The following is a 10,414-nucleotide window of genomic DNA, read 5'->3' as shown; positions in this document are numbered from 1 at the left end:
AGAAATTCATTTTGACAAGCCTATATAATTTCACAACATTTATTTCACATAAAACAAATACTAAGAAAGAAATAAAAAAACAACAACCGAATGAGATTGAAACTGGTTGAAGAGGGAAACTTACTTGGGACTTGGAATATGGTAAATCTTGTTGGATTTGAAGTAAATGATGAGGGCAAGTTAAGTAGAAAGCCCCAACATTTATTTTTAGCGAGTTATCTTTGGTTGTGGTATTGTTTTCCAAAGTTATCGCATACAAATTTTTGGAATCGACGTTTCTCGTGGTTCATGAACCACTGAGAATGGTTCGAAACGTCTATTCCAAAAATTTGTATGCAATGACTTCAGAAGACAATACAACGCATAATATAGATGGTTCATGAACCACTGAGAATGGTTCGAAATGTCTATTTCAAAAATTTGTATGCAATGACTCCAGAAGACAATACAACGCATAATATAGATCGCAAGAGTCTCAAATCAATAATTATCCTTGCTTTTCAAGAAAATATCATGACAGTGACTACTGTTTTGAATGAATTTAAGGTCCACCTTTTGCTTACCCCTTTTCATTGTTTTGAATGAATTTAAGGTCCACCTTTTTCTTACCCCTTTTCATTGTTATTTTTTTGTCAGTTTGCTTGGGAAAGTGAGTAGCAATGGAAGACCACCTATTTCCGAGTAGAGCATGAAGTTGAATAATAGTCTTCTCTTCTTTCAGGGTGAATTTTTCCCCTTGATATTTGATCTTAGATAGTTAGCCCAATGCAATCTCCAACTCATTTTCCCCCTTGATATTTGCTCTTAGATAGCTAGCCCAATGCAATCTCCAGCTCTTTCTTATCTCACCACCCAACTTTCTGTCATAGAGCCCTCCAACTTCCATGGCTGCACTACAGTTTGTAAGTAATGAGCTTCTGATTTTCTTCGGGCGTCCAGGGCCCTTCTTGAGCCCAACTTTTTCGCATCAAGGAGCCCTACCATTATTTCTGATTTGGTGTGACTTTTGATAAGCCTCCGCAAAGATGTTGTCGAATTAAACACTACAACTACCCTTTAGGTCACTAGTTGTTCTTCAACTGCTTTTATTTCTCCATCGCATTCATCGATGTTGGAAGATGGTAAAATCAAAAAATGCATGTATATTTTTAGCATTTTTCAATCACGTACTAGCTTACAGTTTGATGGTTGAATTCACATTCTTGACATATACTAGTTGGTCGATTCCTTGAATGTAACACCTAGATGACTATGTAGTTGTTCTTAGTTGCATAGGGCAAGATCTCCCTTCATAAAGTTCAAATCTATGAAAGGACTATAGCCAGATAATTTTTTATACGATTCAAATCTATGAAAATGTGGCAGGCTCCATTGCCATGTGAGCCAGAGGTATTGTATGCATTTGCGTTATGACCCTGAGCTTAGTCTGACTTTGGTGATTTTAACTTAAAGAGAGGTACTATAAATTTAGACGAGACAAATCTTAAATTAAACGTCAAAATGATGGTTTCTGATTTATGAAGCACGTCAAATTTGACGGATAAAAATTTACACCAACGGTCAAATACGTCTTAAAATATGAAATACGTCCTATAAGACCTCAAATTCTAAGCCTGAATACAAATACTTCAAATCTTACCCTAAATATATTTCAATACAAATATTTCAGTTATTGATAAAATTACAAACTGGAAATTATGGATAAATACACATACTTCAATCTTTATTTAAAATATCTTTAAATATAAATGCTTTAATTCATATTTAAAATATTTGATATTTATGTAAAACAAGGCTCAAATGAGATCAATTCAAAGCCGATTTTTTTTTGGGGAAGATTGTCACGTTACTTTGAAATTATTTGTAAGAAAATGTAATAGGGTGATAAATATATTTTTCACAACAAAAAAAAATTACTCTATACTATTGCCTATATATAAATTATAATAACTAATTTTATTAGAAATTTATACTATAATACTAATAAATATATACAAAGTAGATACCATTTCATTAATAAAGAAATTTATATAAAATATTTTGAAAAAAATATTTTTACTTCAGTTAAAATGAAAAATATTAAAAAATCAAAAATAAAATAAAACTAATTTTAATTTACATATTTTTATAGAAAGTGTTAAAATATGCACGATTCTGATTTAATTAATATATAATGTTATAATACCTTCATAGCATTCGATATTCTTATATTTGTTTCAACCTTCAGTTGAGATATAAGACTATATTTGTTTCAACCTTCAGTTTGATATATAAGACCTTCATAGAATTGGATATTCCTATATTTGTTTCAACTTTCAGTTTGAGATATTGTGAAAGGGGTAAGTGTCCAAAGGTAGAATTAAATCTAAATAATTTATTTAACATAGAATTAACAATTTAAGTAAATTATGGCTATGCGAAATTGGAAATCATAAAACTTAATATTGTGGACTAAGAAAATGAGGTAGCAAGTTAGAGTAATGAAAACCAATATGATGAATCTAACTAGAAACATAGGTAGGTCTTCATTATACAAAAGAACGCGAAGCCATTAAAAATTAGTATGAAAAAATGAAACATATATTGATTGAGTTAAATAGGGTAAAACAAAAATGTTTAAGAAAATTACACCATAATTTATTTATTTTAAAATAGATATTTTACAAATTTAATTTAATTATTAATAATTATTAGATAGATAGCGGAGATTTAAATCTCATGGAATATGTTGAAATATTTATCATAAGATTAATATTAATCTCTAAATTAATTATTCTCTTTTAATTAATTTATCTCAAATTCTTTTATTAAAGAAAATATTATATCAAAACATATCATCATGTATATGACATTGATAAACCATAGTTACCAATGTAATGCTTCCCATCGAAATATGAAAAAAGGAAAAACATTTACACAGAGTGAAACATGTGAAAACAATTTATTTTTTTTTATTTATTCATATGACAGCTTTAATTTCGAGGGCGTTCCTAAGGATTCGTAATGCTATTAATTGTTTCTTGTTTGAGATTTTAATACAAGTTTTGTGGCACTTATTAAAGTCCGCTTTGGAGTTGCATTTATGCTGGTGGCTTTTCCCGGTTATTAAATTCCTAGAGTGTTTGTCTGTTCACTATACCTTTTTCATTATTGCTCTATCCACCTGGCGCCTAGAGCATGTACCCTGCCAGCATTTTCTGTAACCATCACTCTAGATTTTACTTATGCTTACATTATGTTAGCACTGGCTTCAGCCTCCAGCTGGCTCCGTTGATGTGTGAAGTTAATTTGCTTTGGTACCTACCTCTGCTCTGCTTGAATGGGGCATGAGCAGCCCGCTATTACAGTTTCCCTCCTAGATTTCTTCGCCACTTCAACGGTGGAGATCGGGCTCCCCAGATCAACGATTAATGTTGTTTCGGGTATGGTAATACCCTTGAGAGTTTCTATGCAGCATTCGAACCCTCTTGAGTTTATTCTAACGATTGTTTTCGGCTCCTACAGGTCTCTGGCGACTCTACTCCTCCACGGCTTGCGGTTTCCCCCAACAGGTCAGTACCCTAGCTGGGTCAATGGCTCTGCCTACCGATAACGGTCATGGTAAGCTTGCACACCTTTTTGCTTTGGTATTTTGCTATACAGTGATAACAAATGTCATTGTTATTCTTGTTCCTACTTGAATAATGGATGTCTCTTCTGCCACAGGTGCTACGCCATGGCATCATGACCAGCAACCGGATGGGCAACCTATCCAGGCTCCATCGCCCGAGGCGCCTTCTGGGTAAGAGGAACCTTCTACAATAGAATTAAGGGTAGAAAGGATGAGTCTGGAAAAATGGCCGAGCTGGGTTTCCTTCTTGGCAAGATTTTGCCTGAGTTCTATTCTAAATATAGAGATTTACTAGCTTTGAATGCTACCTTAAAGGGTTTCAATACTTAGTACTGTTTAAGGGATTGTTCTCTATTATTTTGTTTTTGATGTATATAAGCTGTCGACTTTAAGTTGGAAACCCTCCATGGTTAAACCCTACCCTACTCATATGATTTTACGGCCTTTCTGCTACAGTCTTGCTTTCACTAGGGTTCCAAACGACTATTACAGTTCTTATAGACTGAGTTATCTTTTCTGCGTGGACTCTAGTCTTTGCTAGCAACGTTGAACCTGAGTTTTGTTCCATTTACGTCGTTGCTTTTTCTGTGGCTACACCAGTAAAGAAATAAACTCTACATGCAGTCACTTAGGAGTTATAACCCTACAAATGCATGCATTTACCTTACTCTTGATGTTTTATTTTGTTTCTAATCCGCAGAGACTATAAAGTATATATCCATTTCAGTCTTGGTTCCAGAAAGCTGTTCAATATATAAGACCATGTTTATTTAACTCCTATCTATATTTGCGAATATTTATTCTGGCAAACTATGAGCCTCATTTTTAATTCTTATCTCTGTTTTCCAAAGACTACACAAAGGAATTTGATCTTGTATGGTTATGAATTTAAACTTGTAGGGTTATTTGCTACCTTTGTTGTTTCAGAGTTATTCTATGTTCAAGATGCAATTCACTGTTTTCCATAGACAATAAAATTTAACAAATGTATTAGTGTAAAACAAATCTGTTAAACTCATCAGTTTATTTCTATACCTGAACCGAGGGCAAAACCAGCATAATCCTATGCTTGTCAACCTCCTGACCTTAGGAGGGTCCTCCTCGACCCTTCCACCCCCAAGCACTCTTGCAAGACCTCTGTCTTCTGCAAGATTTTTGGCACTTTCAGGCCTGCGCTATCTGGTCATTACCAGACTTAGCGTTTCCAGAACGATTTCTGCTTCCCAAACCTGCGCTATCTGGTCATTACCAGAATTAGCGTCTTCTGCAAGGATACGGCTCAATGAGCCTCGCTATCTGGTCATTACTAGACTTAGCATTTCCAGCAAGATTCTGGCTCACAGCGCCGACTATCTGGTCCTTACCAGACGTAGTGTTCCCTTATTTTCCTCTCCCTGTGGGAGCCTCAACCATTTCAAAAAGTAGTTATGTTTTCTTTTTCCACTTTTGACAACTGTCATACTTAATTTTAATCCTCCTTTCATGAGGAGACACTGCAGCCATTCTCAAACTGTTTTCTTTTAAATAGCAATTAGGAGCAACAAAATAGTAATTAACAACACAGTTAAATTAAACAGTAATAAAAATAATAATTACTTAGTTACACCAAACGTAACAATAGTCAAACAGTTAAATTTAATGCTGTTAATTTAAAATACTATCGCTTTACTAGGGGTATTACATCTCCCCCTCCTGAAGTTCAACATCATCCCGATGTTTTTCACCCATAAACAGTTCGGGATAAGCTTCCTTCATGCTCTGCTCATCCTCCCAGGAGGACTTGTCCGGCCCAAAGTGTTGCCATTGCACTTTAACCTAGGTGATGGCTCGTTTCCCCAACACAACCCTTCTCTGATCTAGTATGCTCACTGGCTCGACCAGAAATTCTCCTTTCGGCTCCACCTGTAACACACAATATCTCGATCAGTTTCTCTCTTAACGACCAATTTATATTTGTGCTACTTAAGACATGTTCTTACCTGAATGTCCTGCCAACTAATTATGTGCTTAGGGTCATAGACATATTTCTTTAATACTGACACATGGAAGACATTATGGACCTGCATATGGGTAGGTAGGGCTAGCGGATAAGCCACCGCCCCAACCCTTGCTAAAATTTGGAAGGGTCCACAAAAATGGGGTGCCAATTTGGTGTAATCGTTCCATTGTAAGGTAATTTTCCTTGCCCAAATCCTTACATACACATGCTCTCCTACTTGATATTCTTTAAAATTTCTTTTCTGGTCTGCAAAGCTTTTTTTTCTATATTGAGTTACCTTTAAGTTTGCCCGCACCCTTTTAACCATTTCTTCCATCTCTTTTAACATCTCAGGACCCAACATGAGTCTGTCTTCCAGTCCACCCCAACTAGATGGTGTACGACATTTTCGTCCATAAAGTACTTCAAATGGGCTCATCTGTAAAGATGCATGATAACCATTATTATATGCAAACTCCACCAGATGCAAATATTCTTCCCTCCGGGATGGTTGCTATATCACATATGACCTCAGCATATCTTCTACCACTTGGTTCCGCCACTCAGTCTGTCCATTGGTCTGCGGATGATATGCGGTGCTAAAATTTAGTTGAGTTCCCAAACCCTCAAAAAAGGTTCTCTAGAAGGCCGATGTGAACTTAACATCGCGGTGAGATATTATAGTTTTGGGTAAACCGTGGAGCTTAAATATGTTCTGCATAAAGATATTTGCAATTTGTGCTGCGCAATAAGTAGACTATACCGGTATGAAGTGGGTTGATTTGCTGAGTTTGTCCACCACGACCATGATGGAATCATTATTCCTCTTGGATTTAGGTAATCCCGTGATAAAGTCCATAGTAATGATCTCCCACTTCCATTCTGGTATGGGTAATGGCTGTAATAGCCCTGTAGGGTGTTGATGTTCTATATTAACATGTTGACATTCTATGCATTGTGCCAGATATTCTATTACATCCCTCTTCATGCCTGGCTAGTAATATTCCTTCCGAAGCGATGTGATGAGATTTTGGTATCCCAGGTGTCCTGCATAAGGAATTTTATGATATTCATCTAAAATCATTTTCTTGATGCCATCTTGGTTGGGTACATATATTCTTTTTCTGTAGTACAACATGCCTACTGCATTCAGCTCATAACCTTGTTGCATTATGTGACTGGTCAAGTTCTGCACTTGTTGTTTTTTTGCTAATAAATTTGATCTTGCTCAGCTGCCCCTTTAATTTTTGTGTTGAGGTAAACTGTCCTTCACTAAAGGCAATTTCATAGAGGCAATGCACCTTTCAACTTAGAGCATCAGCCACCCGATTTTCTTTTCCTTTCAGGTGTTTGATCTCGAAATCGAATCCGCTCAAGAAGTCCACCCACTGAGCTTGCCTAGCGTTTAAAGTCGGTTGGTTAAAATAACTTGTCAGGCTGTGGTGGTCTGTCATCAATAAGAATTTCCTCCCTAATAGATAATGGCGCCACATTTTTAATGCATGCACAACAACAGTCAGTTCCAGATCATAAGAAGAATACTTCTGCTCATGCTCTTTCAATTTTCTGGACTCGTAGGCGATCACTTTTCCTTCCTGCATCAACACTCCCCCTACGCCTTCTTTACTTGCATATGTGCAGACCACATAATCCTTTTGTGAGTCTACTATGCTCAACACTGGTGTAGTTGTGAGTAGATGTTTGAGTTGTTCAAAGCTCCGTTGACATTCTGCAATCCATTTAAATATTTTTCTCGTTTTTTGTAAAGAATTGATAGGGTAAGCAACCCTTGAAAACCCTTCCACAAACCGCCTGTAGTATCCTCCCAACCCCATGAAAGATCTTATATCTGCCACATCTTTTAGTATTGGCCACTCCATTATGGTCCTTATCTTTTCGGGGTCCACTGCAATGCCCTATTTGGTGATGATATGTCCCAGATACTGGATCTACTCCTTATAGAAATCGCATTTGCTATACTTGGCGTAAAACTGATGTTCCCATAGCATTTGTAACATGAGCCTGAGATGCTCCTCATGCTCTTTAACATTCCGGGAATATATTAGTATATCATCAATAAAAATTAACACAAACTTATCCAAGTATCGATTAAATATATTATTCATCAAGCACATAAATGTCGCAGGTGCATTGGTCAGCCTGAAAGGTAGTACCACAAACTCATAATGTCCATAACGAGTTCGAATAGCGGTTTTGGCTATGTCCTCCTCCTTAATTCTGATTTGGTGGTACCGGATCGCAAATCGATTTTTGAAAATATCGTCGCCCCTTTCACCTGATCAAAAAGTTCATCGATACGGGTAGTGGGTCTTTATTTTTAACTCTCAATTTATTCAGCTATCGATAGTCTATGCACATACGAAGAGTTCCATCCTTCTTCCTGACGAACAGTACAGGAGCTCCCTAGGGTGATACGCTGGGGAGGATGTACTTCTTGTCCAACAGCTCTTGCAGTTGCATTTTTAACTCTGTCAATTCCGGCACACTCATCCAGTATGGTGCTCGGGACACTGGGGTTGCACCAGGTATCAGCTCTATGGTAAAGTCCAAATCTCTTTTAGGTGGCAGCCCTGGTATTTCTTCCGGAAACACATCTGCAAGTTCTTGCACCACTGGTATGCTTTCCAAAGTATCATTTTTATCTTTTGAATTGGCATAACCCACTTGAATTTCATATACTTGACACTTTTTCCTGATCCATTTAGCCAATTGTGAGGTGGTAATTGGCCGAATCTGCACCAGCCTCGGGATACCTTGAATTTCTTGTTTGTTCCCCAGTTCGTCCTGGTAAGAAATTGTCTTTGTCTTACAATTTATTATGGACCACCGTTTCTCCAGCCAATCCATCCCGATCAACACATCATATGATCCGAGAGGAAGTATGTTCAATCCTTTCGTCACTGTCTGACCTGCTATCTTCAGTGGGTAGTTGTTGACCTTAGCCAGCACTTGCCTTGTTTCCCCTGTAGTGAGCTGAACTAGCCATGGATTTTTAAACTTAACAGATTGCAAATTATAGTTTTCCACAACCTTGGGACTAACATAACTTAATGTAGCTCCTAGGTCAACTAAAACAGAAACAGTTCAATCAAAAATCTTACCTTCGAACTCTACCATCGTCGGCTGGTAATCAACTTGACGGTCCTCGAGCGCAGTGTTTATTCTTGGTATGGACTGAGCCACGTCTCCCACTATAGATGCTTCATAAACCTAGGACACTTGAGCATTACCCTTTTGGTGAGGACAGTTCTTAATATAGTGTGGCCCGCCACACCCCCAACACTGTACTAGTGGCCTAGTTTTCCCTTCGTTATCAGCTCTGCCCGATTGCTCGCTATATCTGGATTCGTTGGCTGGCTTTAATTTGAGCTGATTTTTGGTCTGTTCCCTATTGTTTGACCCCTTGGAAAATCCCTTACTGAAACTGCCACGAGCTCCCTTGGCACCCATAGTCGTTCTACTGCCCTTTTTATCTGTCCATCGCTTTCCAAAATTTTCTCCCTTCTGTTTATTCTGCTGATAGCAAATCCTAGCTTTCCGTATCGCTTCATCCATGGTCTCTGGGTTGTCAAATTTGATTCTTTCCCTCATTGCCTGGGGTAGACTAACAAACCGCTGTACTTTTGCCTTTTCCTCCATAATATACGATACATAGCAGAGCAGAGATGTAAATTTAGTGATAAATTCATCCATGGTCTGCTACCCAAGCCATAGATCATGAAATTCCCTTGCATTTTCATCATAGAAACGTTCAGTCAAATATTTTTCTTTAAAGTATCTTTGAAAAGTTTCCCAAGTTATATCCTGCTCACTCCCCGTACTATCTTGACCTCCTCCCACCATAAGGTAGCTGTACCTTGCAGCTGGAAAATAGTCAGTCGCGCCTTGAGATTGTGATCATACTCGTAAACTTGGAAATATTTGTTTATATTAATTAACCAAGCCTTCGCTGCCTCCTCCGAATCCCCATCAAAATATGGCGGCTTGATCTTCCGAAACTCCCCCTGCAACTCTATCCACTGTCTTTTTGAGGTTCGATGTTCAGAGGCATTATCAGATTTCTCTCCTCGAACCTCCTCCCTTCCTTCTGTCTCCTCCTGATTAGTATGATAACCCCGTTCCTTCGACACACGCGTTTGCTCTGGACTGGGATTTGGCTGACACTAGTTTTGTTTATCCGACAAACTTTTCAGGATCCTCTCCTATTCCATGGTTAACCTGGCGTTGTCCTCACGCAGACGGGCCATTTCATTCTTCAACTCCTGGATTGTCTCCAATATAGTCAAATTGGTGTTGTGAGCCTCCTCCCCCATTTGCACCCATATTTCAGGATTACCCTGAGGGTGGGTGATGGTTTCTGGCGTGTCCACATTCCTGTGAGGGGTGCTGCTCATTCTCCTCATAATCTGTTGTCGCCTGAGTTCAGCAGATTAGTACTTCAACAGATAAAGATATTCAATAACATTGTCTGGTAGCCTTTGCTTATTCATTTATTTATTTATTTTTCACCATTAATTTCACTATTGCAGTTAACCAGAGGTCACAGTGTTGTAGTTTGGCTCTGATACCACTTGTAATGCTTCCCATCGAAATATAAAAAATAAATAAATAAATAAATTTACACAGAGTGAAACATGTAAAAACAATTTATTTATTTATTTATTCATATGACAGCTTTAATTTCGAGGGCATTCCTAAGGATTCGTAATGCTATTAATTGTTTCTTGTTTGAGCTTTTAATACAAGTTTTGTGGCACTTATTAAAGTCTGCTTTGGAGTTGCGCTTATGCTGGCGGATTTTCCTG

The 10,414-nt window shown here is 37.6% G+C and overlaps 1 protein-coding gene across 1 annotated transcript; it reads right to left on the bottom strand.

Annotated features, from left to right (window-relative positions):
* Window positions 1-8,012: 8,012 nt before the first annotated feature.
* LOC149184912 (uncharacterized) lies at window positions 8,013-9,248 on the bottom strand. The gene is made up of 2 exons (XM_089415478.1): window positions 9,029-9,248; window positions 8,013-8,677 (listed from the first exon to the last, which is right to left on the bottom strand). The coding sequence occupies exons 1-2, from the start codon at window positions 9,246-9,248 to the stop codon at window positions 8,013-8,015; spliced, it is 885 nt and encodes a 294-aa protein (XP_089271604.1).
* Between the last annotated feature and the right edge of the window lie 1,166 nt (window positions 9,249-10,414).

This window comes from Pinus tabuliformis, chromosome 3_2 (genome assembly GCF_031772625.1).
Source record: "Pinus tabuliformis cultivar Carrire ecotype Pingquan chromosome 3_2, CPIR1, whole genome shotgun sequence".
Classification (NCBI taxonomy): Eukaryota; Viridiplantae; Streptophyta; class Pinopsida; order Pinales; family Pinaceae; genus Pinus; species Pinus tabuliformis.
The sequence above is the reverse complement of the archived record's forward strand: the minus strand, read 5'-3'. Positions and strand labels throughout refer to the sequence as shown.

Excerpts from the sequence above, each read along its gene's own strand:
- LOC149184912 (XM_089415478.1), bottom strand. The coding sequence starts at position 9,248 with ATGGAGGAAAAGGCAAAAGTACAGCGGTTTGTTAGTCTACCCCAGGCA. Across the intron at positions 8,678-9,028 it reads GGGAGCTCGTGGCAGTTTCA|TTGACCTAGGAGCTACATTA; the intron begins GTAAGGGATTTT and ends TTTCTGTTTTAG.